The sequence below is a fragment of the Chiloscyllium plagiosum genome, unplaced genomic scaffold (assembly GCF_037043375.1).
Source record: "Chiloscyllium plagiosum isolate Xiang-an unplaced genomic scaffold, Cpla_swu_hap1 HiC_scaffold_2, whole genome shotgun sequence".
Taxonomy (NCBI): domain Eukaryota; kingdom Metazoa; phylum Chordata; class Chondrichthyes; order Orectolobiformes; family Hemiscylliidae; genus Chiloscyllium; species Chiloscyllium plagiosum.
The window spans coordinates 103,264,461-103,283,673 of NW_028270140.1; the positions used below are offsets into that span (position 1 = coordinate 103,264,461).

At 42.2% G+C, this 19,213-nt stretch overlaps 1 protein-coding gene across 5 annotated transcripts in view; it reads left to right on the forward strand.

The window, feature by feature from the left end:
• arb2a (ARB2 cotranscriptional regulator A) overlaps window positions 1-19,213 on the forward strand; it is a 570,831-nt gene that overhangs the window by 19,026 nt on the left and 532,592 nt on the right. For all 5 annotated transcript variants that reach the window (XM_043709291.2, XM_043709302.2, XM_087999275.1 and 2 more), the window contains exon 4: window positions 12,277-12,377. In XM_043709291.2, coding sequence (XP_043565226.1) covers window positions 12,277-12,377 — 101 coding nt within the window. The remainder of the gene's footprint in view (window positions 1-12,276; window positions 12,378-19,213) is intronic.

The window sequence follows — 19,213 nt, forward strand, 5'->3', positions numbered from 1 at the left end:
GTGGGATATGACATAACTTGTCTTGACAGCTGCATCTCTGGATATGTGAAGTTTAGTAAAACATCTTTGCTGGTTATGCAGCTTAGCTAACAAAGCATCCAACTCCCTTGCCTGTTCTTGATAAGACAAGTTGTTGTACTTCTCTGTGTGTTTGGTCAAGTAGTGGCAATTCAAATTATAATCCTTGAACACAGCGACCTGTGCACCACAAAGCAAGCACATGGCTTTACCTCCGATTTCTGTAAATAAATATATAGCTGTCCATGTCTTGTTCAAAACGCGTCTTTCCGTATCAACCTTCCTTTCTTTTTGGCATGAGCTAGCATTTTGAGGGCTAGCCAGCAAGCATCACTTTTAGCTGTTCATGCACGCACATACCCGTGCATGTGCGTCCGTAATTAAATAAAAAAGGCATCCTTTTCAAAACAAAAGCAACACAGTTGTATTGCGTGCATGGCGTAAATACTTTTTCATTTATGTTCTAATTTAAGATTGACTTCATGCAGGCTGGACAGGAACGACCAAAGGGCAGTATATGGCCCGTGGGCTGTAAAATGCCCAGGTCTGCTATAGACTGACCCCTTTGTGGAGGAGGAAACTTCTGTTCAACTCAGTTGTAAATGTCCCAAATCCCCAGCCATCAGGAACAACCTTCCTGCATGAACCCTGTCTAGACATGTTAAAATTTAATAAATTTCCATGCAATCCTCCCCTCATCCTTCCAAACTCCAGTGATTATCATCAATGTTTTTGGTATTATCTGTAGCTTAATCCAAAAACAGTCGTCATGTGTTATTCTAAGCTAAGCAGGTCCAATTGATGACCTCAAAGCACGTGGATAGTTGTTTAATTCCTCCTTCCACATGAATGAGATCCTAAACAATGACTTTTTGACTTATTAAGGTTTTATTTCTTTTTTTTTGCGTGCACTGGGTACACTGTCTCGCGCAGTCTCTCCATTAATTGTTGTTGGGTCTAAACTGTTAATTCAGATTGGTTACATAAATTCACAAAGATGGCTTTCTCAAGAACAAGTAGAATAGGGCAATAAATGCTGGCTTTACTTAGCTCACGAGAATTTATTTTAAAATTACATCTGACCTGTGAGTTCGATTTTTGAGGACCTAATAGTTCTGTTAATATTTAACGAACCCTGCCTATTTGTCATTCTGTTTAGCACGTGTGCGATCTTCTAACTTTGGATTACTTCTCCTGAATTCTTCTTCCTTATTCCACATTGGACAGTTTTATCTTAAGTCATTTTATGTTGAAGATGCTATCAGTATGACCCTGCTTCTAAAAGCTTCCTTAAATCCACTTTTTATGTTCTTTGCTAGCCAAAAATGTAGAGATACGAATTTGAACTTAATATTATATTTATTGATATTCTAATGTGAATGCTCTATCACTTTGAACTGCAAATATTTTTGTCACTTTGAACGGAAGAAAATACCTTGAGTTGCTGAGAGCTGAAATACTGGGGTTAGATGGGGGAGGTAGTGGTGTAACTATGATGTCACTGGATTAGTAATCCAGTACTCCAAGTTAGTGTTCTGAGAGTTTGGGTTGGATTCTCATCATGGTTGATAGTGAAATTTGTATTTATTAAAAATCTGGAATATGAAGCCAATGGTGACCACTGTCCATTCACTAATATTCTTTTAGGGAGAAATATCTGCCATTCTTTCCTGGTCTGGCCTATATGTGATTCCGGACCCATGGTAATGTGGTTGACTCGAAGGGGTGGGCAGTAAATGCTGATTTAGCCAGCGACACATTCTTTCCATTAACACATTTTTAACAGAATTCTATTCAGGCACAATCTATGGAGACAGACAGCATGAATGTTGCAGGTCTGTAACATTTCACCTAAATTTGGAAAAGTTAGCAGTTTTACATTTTAAGCAAGTTCATTGGCAGCAGGTAGTTGATGATTAGAAATGGAGAATGTCTCCGGGTGGAAGACAAGAGAAATTGAAATTACAAAAGAGATGATGGTGACAAGAAATACATTCTGTGATGCAGAACAGATTGAGTACCAATGACTGCGATCCAAACAAGAACATAGAACATTACAGCGCAGTACAGACCCTTCGGCCCTCAATGTTGCGCCGCCCTGTCATACTAATCTGAAGCCCATCTCACCTACACTACTCCATGTACATCCATATGCCTGTCCAATGACGACTTAAATGCACTTAAACTTGGCGAATATACTACCGTTGCAAGCAAAGCATTCCATACTCTTACTACTCTCTGAGTAAAGAAACTACCTCTGACGTCTATCTCCCCTCACTTTAAAGTTGTGTCCCCTCATGTTTGCCATTCCCATACTTGGAAAAAGGCTCTCCCTGTCCACCCTATCTAACTCTCTGATTATCTTATGTCTCTATTAAGTCACCTCTCAACCTTCTTCTCTCCAAGGAGAACAGCCTCAAGGCCCTCCGCATTTCCTTGTAAGACATTCCTTCCATACTAAGCAACATCCTAGTAAATCTCCTCTGCACCCTTTCCAAAGTTTCGACATCCTTCTTATAATGCGGTGACCAGAACTGTACACAATACTCCAAGTGCGGCAGTACCAGAGCTTTGTCCAGCTGCAGCATTACCTCCTGGTTCCGGAACTCAATCCCTTTATTAATAAAGGCCAAAACACTGTATGCCTTCTTAATAACCCTGTCAATCTGGGTGGCAACTTTCAGGGATCTGTGTACATGGACACTGAGATCTCTCTGCTCATCTGCACTCCCAAGAATCTTACCATTAGCCCAGTACTTTGCATTCCGATTACTCCGTCCAAAGTGTATCACCTCACATTTGTCCACATTAAACTCCATTTGCCACCTCTCAGCCCAGCTCTGCATCCTGTCTATGTCTCTCTGCAACCTACTACACCCTTCATCACTATCCATGGAGAGGTTATGATCTGAAATCATTGATCTCAATGTGTTCTGTCACCATTTGAATTTGCATCCCTTTGCTCATACTACTTCCTCTTCCAGCATAAAAACAAGTTCTGCTTGTCTTCATTTACTACCTCACCAACCTCCACATTAAATGATGTACCTCCACCACACCTGCCACCAGAAAACACTTATCCTTTCCCACTCTTAGTATTCTGAAGGTACTGCTCTGCCTATAATACTTTGCCCGCTCCTATATCACCCCAAAGTCGTCATCATTTCTCTTGCAAACAGGTGATGCAATACATGTTGTTCTCCCTTTCTAAGATCCTGAACCCTAACACTCTTCTAAATGCACAGGGATTTTCTTTGAATATATTGTATTTTGTTGTCACAATGCAGTCTATACTAAATTGAGGAAACCAAATACAAATTGGATGACTGTGTAACATCCTTGTCCAGTCTGCATGCCTGACCCCAAGTTTCTGGGTGCTTGACAATTTGATCTCCATTCCACACTCACTCTGACCTTTTATTCAGTGCATGCTTGATGAATAGCACTTCCTGTTTTCTCTTGGGAACTTCATTCTCTTTTAGACCCAACAGATCAATTTCTGATCAATGCCTCTCCCCAGTGTTAATTTGGCACTCCTGTTGAAAATTATTTTTGTGATTCCCATCTGTAGTTTCGCCAGCCTGTTTTTTGTGTCTCATTGCCATCTGTTTGCATTACCTCATCACCCTTTTGGTAATGTAGTCACTCCTGACTCCTGCCCTTAACCCACACTCCTGCCTAACCCTAACCTATCATAGATCCTGTTTTTTTTCCCCCTTTGTTCTTTCCCCTACTTCCCTTTCACCTGTCATTTTATATGTTTGTGATGTTCTGAGATGAAGGTATTCCTGGTTTTAGCAGACTTAAAATTAGGTAAGACTCTAGGCTCAGATGAGATGTATACCAGACTGCTGTGGGTGGCACGAGAGGTAATTGCAGGAGCCCTGACAAATTTTCAAATTCTTTCTGGATACAGGAAAGGTGTCAGAGGACGTGGGGTATAATTCATCAAGGAAGATGATTGGGATAAACCAGAAAAGTATCAGCCAGTGAGTCTAATATCCATGGATATGGAAACTATTGAAAAGAATTCTGAGGGATAGAGTTAATCTGCATGTCGAGAGGCAAGGATTAATTTAGGATAGTCAGCATAGTTTGTCAGATGTAGATCATTTCTGACAGGTTTGATTGGATTTTTCAAAGGGGTGACTAGATCTATAGATAAGCGTGATATAGTGGATCTAGTTTACATGGACATTGATAAGACCTTTGACAAGGCCTCTCATGGGAGACTGGTCAAGGATGTAAGAGCCCAGGGGATCCAGGGCAGTTTGGCAAATCGGATCCAGTTCATTTGCTAAACTACACTTCAACTACTGCTGAATCCAACAGCGTTCTAAAAAGCGTTTACAATGAGCGACAGGTTACTTGCTTTCAAAACATGATGCAATCCTCCAAGAATCCTTGGTTCTTTTCTTAATTGTTTACCAACACCTTCCACCCCAACCTCAAGTTCACCTGGACCATCTCAGACTCCTCCCTCCCCTTCCTAGACCTTTCCATTTCTATCTCGGGCGACCGAATCAACACGGACATTTACTATAAACCGACCGACTCCCACAGCTACCTAGACTACACCTCCTCCCACCCTGCCTCCTGTAAAAACGCCATCCCATATTCCCCATTCCTTCATCTCCGCCGCATCTGCTCCCAGGAGGACCAGTTCCAAATCTGTACAACCCAGATGGCCTCCTTCTTCAAGGACCGCAATTTCCCCCCAGGACGTGGTCGACGATGCCCTCCACTGCATCTCTTCCACTTCCCGCTCCTCCGCCCTTGAGCCCCACCCCTCCAACCGCCACCAGGACGGAACCCCACTGGTCCTCACCTACCACCCCACCAACCTCTATGTACAGTGTATCATCCGCCGTCATTTCCGCTACCTCCAAACAGACCCCACCACCAGGGATATATTTCCCTCCCCTCCCCTATCAGCGTTCCGAAAGAACTACTCCCTCCGTGACTCCCTCGTCAGGTCCACACCCCCCACCAACCCAACCTCCACTCCTGGCACCTTCCCCTGCAACCGCAAGAAATGCAAAACTTGCGCCCACACCTCCCCCCTTACTTCCCTCCAAGGCCCCAAGGGATACTTCCACATCCGCCACAAATTCACCTGCACCTCCACACACATCATCTATTGCATCCGCTGCACCCGATGTGGCCTCCTCTATATTGGAGAGACAGGCCGCCTACTTGCGGAACGTTTCAGAGAACACCTCTGGGACACCCGGACCAACCAACCCAACCACCCCATGGCTCAACACTTCAACTCCCCCTCCCCCTCCACCAAGGACATGCAGGTCCTTGGACTCCTCCATCGCCAGACCATAGCAACACGACGGTTGGAGGAAGAGCGCCTCATCTTCTGCCTAGGAACCCTCCAACCACAAGAGATGAACTCAGATTTCTCCAGTTTCCTCATTTCCCCTCCCCCCACCTTGTCTCAGTCAAATCCCTCGAACTCAGCACCGCCTTCCTAACCTGAAATCTTCTTCCTGACCTCTCCGCCCCTACCCCACTCCGGCTTATCACCCTCACCTTGACCTCCTTCCACCTATCGCATTTCCAACGCCCCTCCCCCAAGTCCCTCCTCCCTACCTTTTATCTTAGCCTGCTGGACACACTTTCCTCATTCCTGAAGAAGGGCTTATGCCCGAAACGTCAATTCTGTTCCTTGGATGCTGCCTGACCTGCTGCGCTTTTCCAGCAACACATTTTCAGCTCTGATCTCCAGCATCTGCAGTCCTCACTTCCTTCTCATTTCAATTCCCTCTTAAAAGTTCAGAAAAAATCATGATCTTACAGATTGCATCCTCAAAACTTCAATCATTTTGTTAAACATGGTTTCCCTTTTATAAACCTGTGTTAACCCTATCTAATCTTGCTGTTATTTTCTAAGTGGCTTGTTATCATAGTCTTTTTGAGGTGTTGGTGGGGTGGGTGACATGGCAAAGGCTTCAAGTTCTCACCATTAAAAGCAGCCACATAATATGCTATATGACAAGAGTAAAAAATCACATGACACCAGGTTATAGTCCAACTGGTGTATTTGAAACTGCAAGCTTTTGGTGCACCTGCTGTTTCCTCAGGTAGCAAGTGAGACAATACATTGGACACCAGAATTTATGGTAAAAGATCAAAGGGTCATACAACTTTGGCGAATTTATTGAACAAACCTAGATCGGCAAGAGGTATAGAGAGTAGAAGTTTAGATGTAATGATTAATCTAAATGAAATTTTTGAGTACAGTTGGAGCATTATTTACATATGATATAGGAGTGGCCCTCTGAAACCTGCTCTACCATTTGGTGTGACGGAAGTGGATAATTCTCAGTTGCATCTTCTGTTACTATTCCCATGTCCCTTACATTACTAACTAAGTGACTTTCTATCTCTGATGCAATTTTGGATTCTGCAGTATTGGAAAGATATTTAGTAGTGGAGAGAATATAACAGAGAAATCGAATATAAAAGAAAAATGTTGCAAGTCTTGCAAATCTGAAAGAAAAGCAGAAAATGGTGGAATTTATAAACCAATCTGACAGAATGGAGAAAGAGAAACTAAGTAATTGTTTCAGGTCAATGACCTTTCATCAGAACTGAAAACAGAAATGTACTAGTTTTTAACTAGGTTGTATGGTGGGTATGAGATTTGGAGACCAAACAAAATTTAACAGGGCAAGAAAAGGGAGACATTAATGACCAAGAACTTGTTGGGACAGAATTAAACAATAATAATACAATAAATAAAGGATGTGCCCAGAAAGGTTGAAAGGCTGAATAATGACCAGCTGCTGCCCAAATGCTAAATAAGGAATGCCAATACCAAGACTTAACCATGCAAAGAAAAAAATCACACAACACCAGGTTATAGTCCAACAGGTTTAATTGGAAGCACTAGCTTTTGGAGCGCCGCTCCTTAATCAGGTGGTTGTGGAAGACACAGAATTTATAGCCAAAGTTTACAGTGTGATGTAACTGAAATTATACATTGAAAAATACCTTGATTGTTTGTTGAGTCTTCCATCTCTTCGAATACCATGATAGTTTCACTTCTTTCATGTGTAAATCACAAAGCATTTTTTTTAAAGTTACATTCTCAGGTTAACTAACAATTGGTGTTAGCCTGACAATATGTTGAAGGTGTTAGCCCCCTGTGTTCTGTCTGTGCCATAATGTTTAGACTGATTCTAATCTAAAAAGTGAGATAACAGAGTCTCACATGAATTCATGCAGTTTTTGAGCAAAGTACAATGTAACTCTGCAAGTACAAATTCACCCCACAAATGTATATGTATATGTGTGCATGTGGGTCTTTGTGTGTGTGTGTGTGTGTCTGTCTGTCTGGGGTGAATGGTTGTGAGTGGAGAGTGTCTAAGTCTGTGAAGGGGTGCGTGTGTGTGTAGGAGTGTTCTGTGTACCTATAGTGCAATGGTAGTCACCTGTAGTGTGACATGAACCCAAGGTCCCGGTCGAGGCCATTCCTATGGGTACGGAACTTAGCTGTCAGCCTCTGCTCGGCCACTTTTCGCTGCTGCCTGTCCCAAAATCCGCCTTGGAGGATGGTAACTCGAAGGTCCGAGGTCGAATGTCCTGGACCGCTGAAGTGTTCCCCAACTGGGAAGGAGCACTCCTGTCTGTTTGTGCACTGCCCATTCATCCGTTGCCGCAGCCTTTGCTCGGTTTCCCCAATGTATCATGCCTCAGGGCATCCTTGCCTGCACTGTGGCTGAGTCACATGAGTACCTGCCACATACATGATTGGAGGTGGCCCACGTGTAATGGTGGTATCCATGTCCACACTCTGACATGTCTTGAAGCGTCTACCGTGACAGGATTCTATGGAGTTGTCCTGAGACCTGGGCAGCTTGCTACGAACAATGATCTGTTTGAGGTTTCGCGGTTATTTAAAGGCAAGCGGTGGAGGTGTGGGGAAGGTCTTGGCGAGTTGCTCATCCTCATTGATAATGTGTTGCAGGTCACGAAGAACATGTTGTAGTTTTTCAGCTCCTGGGAAATACTGGACACCGAAGGGTACCCTGTCGGTTGCAACATGTGTCTGTCTCCTGAGTAGGTCATTATGGTTCCTTGCAGTGGCACGTCGGAACTGGCGGTCAATGAGTTGAGCATCGTACCCCGTTCTTATGAGGGCATCCAGGTGTCCGTCACGTTCCTCCTCATCTGAACAGATCTGGTGTACGTGTAGGGCTTGTCCATTGGGGATGGCTGTTTTAATATGTTTTGGGTGGAAGCTGGAGAAGTGTAGCATTGTGAGGTGGTCTGTGGGTTTGCGGTAGAATGTATCCAAGAATGAGACAGATAGTCGAGAGTCGGCCATGGTGAGTTTGGTGGGATGAAGTTTGTTGATAAACTGTAGTTTTATCAGTGACTCCCCGCCATGGGTTCAGAAGAAGAAAATGTTGTCAGTGTACCTGATGCATAATGTTGATTGGATGTCCTGCGTAGAGAAGAAGTCTTGTTGGAACCTGTGCATGAAAATGTTGGCATATTGGGGTGCAAATTTGGTCCCCATAGCTGTTCAGTGTCTGGATGAAGAACTGGTTGTCAAAGATAAAGATGTGATCGAGGATAAAGCAGATGAGTTGTAGGACGGTGTTTGGAGATTGGCAGTTGTTGGTGTTGAGTACTGAGGCTGTTGCAGCGATGCCGTCATTGTGGGGGATGCTGGTGTAGAGTGCGGAAACATCCATTGTGAGGAGAAATGTTCCCGGTTCGACTGGTCCATGGGTGCTGAGTTTCTGTAGGAAAGCCGTAGTGTCATGACAGAAGCTGGGGATCCCCTGTACAATAGGTTTCAAGATGCCTTAAACTTAGCCAGAGAGATTCTCACACAGGGTCCATTGCCTGATAAGAGGACGTCCTGGTGTGTTGGCTTTGTGTACCTTTGGAAGGCAGTAGAAGTCGTCTACACTAGAAGTATGTGGGATGAGGGCATGTAGGGAACTCCGATCAGGACTTTGGATCCAGTCCTTCAGTGTGTTTAATTTACGGGTGTATTCTTTGGTCGGATCAGCTGGTAGTTGCCTGTAGTGTTCCTGGTTGTTCAATTATCGGTACACTTTCTTGCAGTAATCTGTTCTATTTTGAATAACAGTGGCTCCTCCTTTATCTGCTGGTTTGATGACAATGTTGTGATTGGTTTTGAGAGCCTGGATGGCGTTGCGTTGTGAACGGGTGATGTTTTGCACTACCTTGTGGGTACAGCTGATGAATCTGGCATTTATATATTTCCTGACGGTTTGAGCATACATGTCAAGCCCATGGCAGCGGCCCTCTGGTGGGGTCCAAGTTGACACCTTCTTTGGTCGCTCCTCTACAGATCCCTGTGATGACTGTTCCAGTTCATCAGTGGGTTCGTTGGGATCACAGCTGGCTCATTGAAAGAATTCCTGGAGTCTCATTTGTCTGATGAACTCCTTCGTGTCTGCTGCAAGAACCAATGGGTCCATTTTGGTGGTGGGACAGAAGTTGAGACCCCTGCTCAGGACTTCAATCTCTTCTGGTCGAAGGGTGTGGTCCGATAAGTTGATAATAGACTTCCCCGCAGTGATAATGTTATCTACTGTGGTGCCAGGGTGGGCTTTGCTATTACTAGTGAGAATGCCAAGTTTCTCCAGTTTTTTTTTGTTCTTGGTGTGCATGTGTGTGGTGTAGTTTTGTCGCCTTGTCCTGTTTGGCAATGTCGCATAATCATGCAAAGAAAGAGACAACAAAATAGTAGTGGAGAGGTGCTTCATGATCTGATGCAGAAATTGCAGACTGTTATTGCTGAATTTGATGTCCAAAAGGCTGTAAAATGGGTGTTTGAAAGATGAGGTATCATTGCTCAAGCTTGTATTGTTGGGAAAACTGCAGTTCATGGAGGACCAAAGTTGACATGAAAGCAAGGTGGAGAATTCAGAAAGGCAGGCCATCAAAAGTTCTGTGTAATGCATGTGGATGAGACAGATGTGTTCAGGAAAGAGTCACCCAATCTACATTCGCTCTCCCCGTTGAAGAATAGACCACATTGTGAATAATGAATATGGATATACAAGATTGGAAAAAGTACACATAGGAGTGCTGAAAGGAGTGCTGGGGCTTTAGATGGTGAGGAAGGAGATGGTGTTGAGCAGGCATCGAATCTCTTAGATGAGGGTTTAGAGGGAAGGATATATGTTGTTGATGTGTTTTGAAGTGTGGATTAGGGTGTCCGTGAGAATGATTCCTTTGGAATGCTGAACAAGTAGGTAAACGTTTTTGGTGGTGGCTGGGAAATGGTGGAGAATTAAGTAACCTATGACAGTATGGGAAGACTGAATACTGGTTGGTTGATCTCTTTACAGCACTCCTCTATCATGTTTGCAAGAACGACCCTGGGGTTCTGCTGCCGTCCCATCTTTATTCCTTGCGTTGCTTCCATTGTGACATCTTTCAGCTCATTTTAGTGTGGCATTTCAGTGAAGGCCAACACAAGCTTGAGGAACAGCATTCATTTTAGATTAGACATTTTACACCTTTCTGGACCCAGAATTGGAATGTAATTTGTGTCTTTCATTTTGCTTTTCGTTGCAAGTTTCAGTCAATCTCGTTTTGCCTTTTCTTTTCTCTCTGGCAGCTTTCATTATTCTGCTATTAAGTTTCATTACTTTTCACATTACTATTCCCTTTTGGCTCTGCCCACCAGTGCTTGTCATCTTAATGTCTTCTATTTTCTGCTCTATTTTAGATCATCCCTTTAGCTGTTTATCTGCCTTTTCCAATTTGTCCTACCAAAAACCTATTGTAATTCTAACATTCAGAACATTCCGTTCTGATGTGAGTGTAGCAACTTGAAATGTTAACTCTATTTCTGTCTCCATGGTTACTGCCAGACCTTTTTGATTATTCCATCATTTTCTGGATATTTGCATTATAAGTCTGTCTGGAGAATGAAATGCTGGTAGGGGACAATTTTGCCAACTTTCTTGCCCACGTATACTCCTTCCCAGCATTTAATTGACTTAATCTCACTCAACATTGATCCAGTGGACTCAGCTTTCAGTTCAGTTAACATTGTGCCCCTCTGCACATCTCACAATGTCTAAAATTTAGTAGCATTTCACTTGTGAGTTTATCTTGGATGATGTAAATGATCAACATGGCTTTGATAAAAGCTTGGCTGACAGGTGAGGATGTCATCCTCCAAAATAGGTTCATCTGACTGTACAGTCCACCATTTGCCCAGTTTGATCTGCTACAACCGTGTTGTAGCCGCATGCTCATGCTAAACCTTGCTGACATGTAAGACCTATTAGAAGGAGTTGCTATTAGGCCCCAGCCCCTGTCCTTGTTGTATGCCCCATCATCATTGTTCTCATAACCTTATCCTTCTTGCTTGCACCCCTTTGTCCAGCCAACTCTCCTCTTGCTTACGTCATCTTGCACCCCAACTCTGAATGTCTGCTCGCTTTCTGCTCCTCCCTGCAACCCCTCTCCTGATCCAATGTGATCCCCTCACTCCATTCTCCTTCTCTGACTACCTGTCTGCCTAACCGCTGCTTTGAACACCTCTGTGCATCCCTTCCCATCTCTGACCACCTCCCCATTCCATCTACCTTCCTACCTAACCCCCTGCTCTGAGCCCCTCCTTTCATTCTTTGACTATTCTGACCCTTGCTGTTGCAGAACAGATGGAAGTTAGCTGGATACAAACTGTCTTGCAACATTGAGTTTCGAAATTGTTTTGTCTGATGTGTTTCTAAGTAATTGGATAATATTTTATGAAGGAATGTAGAAAGTTCTGTGAAAATAAGTTATCTTTATGCTTGTCTATAAAATTGTTCAGTGCAGCATACAGGAATTCATTTTATTGCAGTGCTGTTATTTGTATTTTAGGGGTTAAAATGCAGTAGATTTCTCTTTTGTACGATCGTTATTGTCCATACCTAAGCTGCCCTGTGATTATCCAGTTGGAAGCAAAAATCAGCAAATTTACTTCCCTTCATAGTCCAGTTGGATATTGCATCAATGCTTGATTCTTCGATGCTGTGACTGAGCTGAGCAACTTGCTGCCTGTGGAACAGCATTTTTTTGATTTTTAGTTATGCTTTTGCCTCACATAATGGATGGGCTCATTTAATAAAACAAAGAAAAACTGAGTACATTAATTAACATTATTAAACTTAAGATATGCTGTACTTTATTTTCCTATCTTAGAAATGAGATATTGTACAGGTTACATGCAAATGATTGAAATTTATTCTTTGTGTCTAGAGGGACAGTTAAGACATATAAAAACTGGGGAACCATATGTATTCAATTACCATGAGGACTTGCACAGATGGAATCAGAAACGTTATGAAGCTCTTGGAGAGGTAGGTTCTTTTTTACATTTTATAACTTTGGTTGAATGGTCTTTACACACATGTGGTGACTAATAGTTGTAAGAAGATACATGCTGATTTGTGAACTTGTCCTTCTGATACGAGGGCTTCCCTACCTGCAGCACATTATGCGGATTGTGTAGTGGGAAAATGCAAGTGCATGCATTCTTTCTGATATTCTGTCCATCAATACATGCAAAGCCAGTGAGGAGTGAACTTGCAATTTTCAGAAACGAGAGTTATTGCAAAGGTTTGAAGAGTCAGTACTAAAACAGATAATTAGCTTTGAATTCCAGAGGCAACAAAGGTAGCACTATGAAAATCTGCTAATCTGTATTTATTTCATGTGAAATGGTCCCGTATCCAGTGCCCTTTTACCCTTATATTTAAATTATGAAATAACATATCCTTCAATGCCTATTATTATAGAGATTCGAGTATCAGAAAGTCATACCTAGTGCAAAGGAAGGTGGTAAGCTTAACCCTAATTAACCATTTCAGCTCCAGGATATCTCTGCAGGAGTTCTTCAGGATAGTGTCCTATGCACAACCACCTTCAGCTAATTCATCAATGAACTCTGCCTCATCATGAGGTCGGATGTACAGATGTTTGTTGATATTGCACAAAGTTCAATATGACTTCTCAGATACTGAAGCAGGTCATGTCCAAATTCAACAAGACCTGGACAATATCCGTATACACTGCTTAAGTGCCAGGCAGTAACATCTCCAGCATGAGATAATCTAACAATCATCCTTTTGACTTTTAACTATATTACTATGGTTGAATATCGCATGGTATATATCCTGGACATTGTCATTGACCAGAAACTGAACTGAATTAGTTCAGAACAAGGAGACGTAGGAGTAATGTTGCTGGAACCACTTCAGATAATTTGATAAAATCTGTAACTTTTATGATGACTCTGGGATTAGCCAAGTTTGATTTCCAGCCCACTACCCCAATGAGTTCTTATTTACTCTGTAAACCATATTCATTTCGTAAGTCCTTTTTTGTACTTTCATTCTTACCCCTACTACTTGTTTCCTTCACTACTTTCCCTCTCTCTCATGCTTGACTTCCTGTTTCCTCTATACTACTAGTTTTTTTTCCCCCCCCGAAATGGATTTGGAAATGCATGTTTAAGATCCATCCTTTCAAATATGTGTGTCATTTTTTTTTCTTTTTCCATTTTTATTTTCACTTACTTCCCTCTTTTCCCCTCCACTTCCCTCTTTTCCTCCTCCACTTCTCTCTTCCCCACCCTGGAACTTTATGGAACACATTGCATCTTTAACAGTAAACTTATGGCACACACTGATGTTCATGCTTCATGATATTCTCAAGGACTTTGAATACTATTAGATCCAACTGAAACAAGTGGAAATTGAGAATGTTGCGAAGTGGGGGAGCGGTTTATGTAAAATGTTAAATGTTTAGTCGTAGTGGAAACTATCCGAGTACATTGAGCTTGTATGCATGTGATCAAGTTTGTTATACACTTTATTGTATTAAATTATGGTTTAATCCTGTATACATGCTTTCTTGCCATGATTACTTACCTTACAGTCAAAATTGTTGCTCTGTGCTATTGGCATCACTATAATCAGTCATCTGTAGCAGATTAGTTAGTCCCCCTTCAGTCCACTTGTGGTTATTGATAGGAGAGAGGAGCAGCAGTTAAATAAATGACAAATGTATTTTATGTGTAATGAGAACCCCTTTTGTGAATGACTACTGGAAGACATTTCAAATTTTGTTTCAGCACTTCAATTTTTTTTTCGAACAGAGGCCTGCAGCATGTAATGGGAACTGTCATCTGGTAGTACTTGTGTACGTTAGGATTCTTCATAATGTGGAACTGCAACACATGTCCTGGGGTCCCTTCCACTTGAACAGTGGTATCTGTCAGTATTGAGTACAGAGGAGTATGGTAGCAATGCGAAAGTGATCTTCTGTCTAGAGTACTGACAGAGAATAGATCTGGAAAATTAGTGAGGGATGAGTTTATGATAGCGAGTTTTGAGAAGGTTTGTAGCTCAGGTTGAGGTTCTGGATGTAGGTTTGCTCGCTGAGCTAGAAGGTTCATTTTCAGACCTTTCATTGACATACTAGGTAACATCTTCAGTGAGCCTATCGGAAAAGCACTGCTGGTTTTTCCTGCTTTCTATTTACATGTTTGGGTTTCCTTGGGTTGGTGATGTCATTTCCTGGTCTTTTTCTCAGGGGGTGGTAAATGAGATCCAAGTCAATGTGTTTGTTGATAGAGTTCTGGTTGGAATGCCATGCTTCTTGGAATTCTTGTGCATGTCTCTGTTTGGCTTGTCCTAGGATGGATGTGTTGTCTGAGTCGAAGTAGTGTCCTTCCTTATCTGTATGTAAAGATACTATAAGAGGGTCATGTCATTTTGTGGATAGCTGATGTTCGTGTATTGTTTTGGCTAGTTTTCTGCCTGTTTGTCCAATGTAGTGTTTGTTACAGTTCTTGCACGTATTTTGTAAATGACATTAGTTTTGCTTGTTGTCTGTATAGGATCTTTCAAGTTCAATAGCTGCTGTTTTAGTGTGTTGGTGGGTTTGTGGGCTACCATGAGGCCAAGGGGTCCGAGTAGTCTGTCAGTCATTTTCGAGATGTCTTTGATCTTTGAGAGTGACTAGGGTTTCTGGACGTGTTTTGTCTGCTTATTTGGGTGTGTTCCTGAGAAATCAGTGGACTGTGTTCATTGGGTTTCGATTGTTTTTGAATTCACTGTATAGGTGATTTTCCTCTGTTCTGCATAGTTCCACTGAGCTGCAGTGTGTGGTGGCTCGTTGAAATAATGTTCAGATGCAGTTTTGTGTGTGGATGTTGGGATGGTTGCTTCTGTAGTTCAATATTTGGTCCATATGTTTTTCTGTAGACACTGGTTTGAAGTTCCCCATTGACTGTTCGCTCTACTGTGACATCTAAGAATGGCAGTTTGTTGTTTTTCCTCCTCTCCAGTGAATGCTTTGCTAATAAGGGTATTATTGATGGTCTAAAATGGCATAGGAAAATCATTGATACAACTACATTGGACAAACAGGCTGAAAACTAGCCACAACGTTACCTGAGCATCAACCAGCCACAAAACGACATGACCCTCTCTCACTAGTATCCTTACATACAGATAAGGAAGGATACCACTTCGACTGGGACAACACATCTATCCTAGGACAAACCAACCAGAGACATACACGAGAATTCCTAGAAGCATGGCATTCCAACCAGAACTCTATCAACAAACATATAACATCACCATAGGAAATGACGTCACCACAGGAAATGACATTACCAACCCAAAAAAATTCATCATGTAAATAGAAAGCAGGCAACACCAGCAGTGCTTCGTCCGGAGGGTCACTGAAGATGTTACCTAGTATGGTGATGAAACGTCTGAAAATGAGACTTCCAGCTCAGCAAGCAAGCCTATGTCCAGAATGAGTTTATGATGTCTGCCCCAAGCATGGAGGGAAGGGTCTACATCTTGGTATATTGCTACATGTATTCTTGCACATCAAAACATCCTCACCCTAGGGTGGCACCATGTGGAGAATTTGGCACCATGTGGAGAATTTGGCACCATTAAAGGGGAGGCTCGAATTTGGAACATTGAAGAAAATGATATCTCAGAATGATTTGAATTATCCTGCTATGGACTGTTCTGAGCTATAGGATGTCTGTGCAACTGGTTCACAGGTGCAGGCCCAGTTATAGGCCTAAATCAAAATTTAATGTCAAAAAGTACTTAGTGTTGTAGTTGCTGATTGCACGCTTATGAAATAGCGCAGCTGTAACACATTAGAATGTTTGAAAACCCAGATGACACCATTAACTTCTTGGAGAGGAAGCTAATTATAAACAAATCCAACTGATGATATTGCCCTCAGCAAAATGAAAAGTTTCAAAATTAAAATGTAAAAAAAATCTCTGAATACACATCTAAAATTGTGATCAGGCGTTAAAAACTGCATAGTAGAGTTGAACTTGTCCTTTAGACATAATAGGTGAAGAGAACTTAAAATGTGATGTGATTAAATAATCAGAGAAAAGTATTACTCACATGTTTCTTAGGTTTTAAGGGCAAGTTAAAGTGTATGAGCCAAATAGGCATTCTTTACGCACCTGCATGGAGAATAATGAGCATACTGAATGATTTGAAGATGGAAGTTCAGTGTAAAGGATATGATGTTGGATCATTACTGAAACATTGCTGCATGGTGGTCAGGACAGGGAAGTAAATATATAAGGTTATTAGTTTTATAGGTGAGGTAGGGAAAGTGCTAGGGATGTGTAACCTTGGATTCAGGATGACAGGATCTAATCTGAAGTAAACATGCAGTGGGAACTTTATTTTCTATTTCTTACTACTACTTATAATGTGACATTATAGTGGCAGTTACCCCAGTAGCTGTTATGATGTAATAGACTATACATAAACATGTTGCAAAGTGGTTTCAATGAGAATCATAACTTTGATATAGATTAGGACAAGCAGATGATACATTGCCAGAGAGGTCATGAATTTCTTGTATGTTCGGGATACTTTTCTGCAGTCATGTAAAAGACCCAAGAAGGGAGCAGGTTTTCAGCATCCACCGTATTTTTTTTCTTTGCTTATCCTAAGTGTAATTTTAAAGCCTGACAGTTGCTGAACATTTCTGTAATTAATATGTTTAAATTGTTATGAAACTTTAACTAATTGTGGGTAGTCATTGGACCAGGTGGATGTCATTGATTGATATCCTTGATTGGGGTTGTTAACCTGGGTCAAACAGGAGGCCCTGGCTGCCCAATGTAAACAGGAGATTCTTCAGGAAGAGATGGACACTGCGGGGGATGGAGTGTTTTATTTCCTCCTCCAGTTCTATTTTGATACTCTTTCCTTCACTCTTTCGTTCATGTAGGTATTGCCCTTGAAGAGAAGGGCACTGCTTGGCACTGGCCATTTGGCTGTTTTGTATTCCTGGTGATGGAATACGAATATAGTTTTTTGTGCTCAATGTTTCTTCACTATGTCCTACACCTACAAGCACACATCATGGATGGTGAGGAGAAATAAGCACTGAGACCAGATCGCTGCAGAGGATGGCATATTACTATGGGGATCAAGAGTGATTGTCCCAAGTAGCTTCCCGATACTGGCTGATCTCTTCCAGGGGTTTCCAAGATGAAGATGCTAGCAAGAAGTTATGTCTGGTGGCCAGGGTTAGATTCTGACATTGCCTCACCATTGCTGCTATGCCCAGAGTGACCACAAAGACAAAGATTGTCAGTAGTGTGGGGATGGTATTAAAAAAAACAAGATTAGAAGAAAAAAATATAAACAGTAGATTCAGAATCTGCTCTGATGAGATACCAGCCTCTGTGGAGTTATTTCAGTGGCAACAAGAGAAAACAGTACATGCCTGAAGAACATTTACTTGTAACAGTCATCTTTGAATTGGGGTAATCAGTTCTGGCATCATGCCTTTGTTTGGGAAGCTTGGCTTGTTCAATCCTGCCTTTGAAGATGGCCCAGTATGTGGAAAGAACATGATATTTTTCTGGGCAAGTGACATTGGGACGGATGAAAAGCAATGAGTAATCCTTCAGTTTTAAGGGGCTTAACTTTCCCAGAGGCACGAGACACTAAAACCTTCTGAGAGTTGATGGATTTGATTAAGGAATATTGCTACTCCAAACCGCATCCAATTCTGAGATGCTATCAGTTTTACTCTGCTGTTCAAGAACCAGGGGAATCCATGTTGGGATTTTTGGTAGGGTTACCCTGAATGACATGCTGAGACTGTTTGGTATGTGGGATTAATGACATAACCATGTAAAAGCAACTACCAGCTGAAGCCCAGTTGGACTTCAGATAGGCACAACAACTGGCTCTGTCATTAGAAAATGCAGCAAGTGGAGAATGGGAGCTTACAGGGTATCCCAATAGAAGTGGACACAGAAAGATTCTGTCCTATCAAAACTAAAACACCTGGTTGTAATGGGTGAAACAGAAGGGCCATCACAACCAGGATTGAAACCTTTCTGGACGTTGTGAGACCAGATCACTGCAGAGGATGGCATATTACTATGGGGATCAAGAGTGGCTTCCCGATGCTGCCTGATCTCTTCCAGGGTCATCCAGGGGTTTCCAAGATGAAGATGCAAGCAAGACGTTATGTCTCGTGGCCAGGGTTGGATTCTGACATAGTTGCATTGGTGGGGCAATGCCCAGAGTGATCGCAAAGATGAAAATTGTAACTGCTGGTGCCCCCACATTCATGGGATTGGCCGGGTAAACTGTGGTCTTGGTTACATGTTGACTATGCTGGTCCTTTCATGGGCTCAATGTTCCTGTTCATTGTGGATGCTCATTCGAAGTGGTTGGGACACGCATAGAATTTGTTCAGGGATGATGATTGGAAAAACTGCAAGCATCATTCGCAATACATGGACTCCTGGAAATATTGGTCACAGACAATGGGACGTCATTTACCAGCAAGGAATTGAGTATTTCTGAAAGTCGAAAGGCATTCGGCATGTAAGGGCAGCTCCATACCATCCATCGGCTAATGGTCTGCTGAAAAGAGTGTTCCAAATGTTGAAGGCAGGCTTGAAGAAGCAGCCTACAGTATCACTCAATGCCAAACTGTTCCAGTTCGGTTACAATAATGGGGATACCTCCAGCAGAGTTTCTGATGGTGAAAAGACTACACTCCAGGTTAATTCTAATATTCCCAGACCTGGGAGGATGAAATGGCATCAACACCGCCAGTGCAGGCCACATGCTTCCTCTAAGTGAAAGAGACAATTTACTTTGGG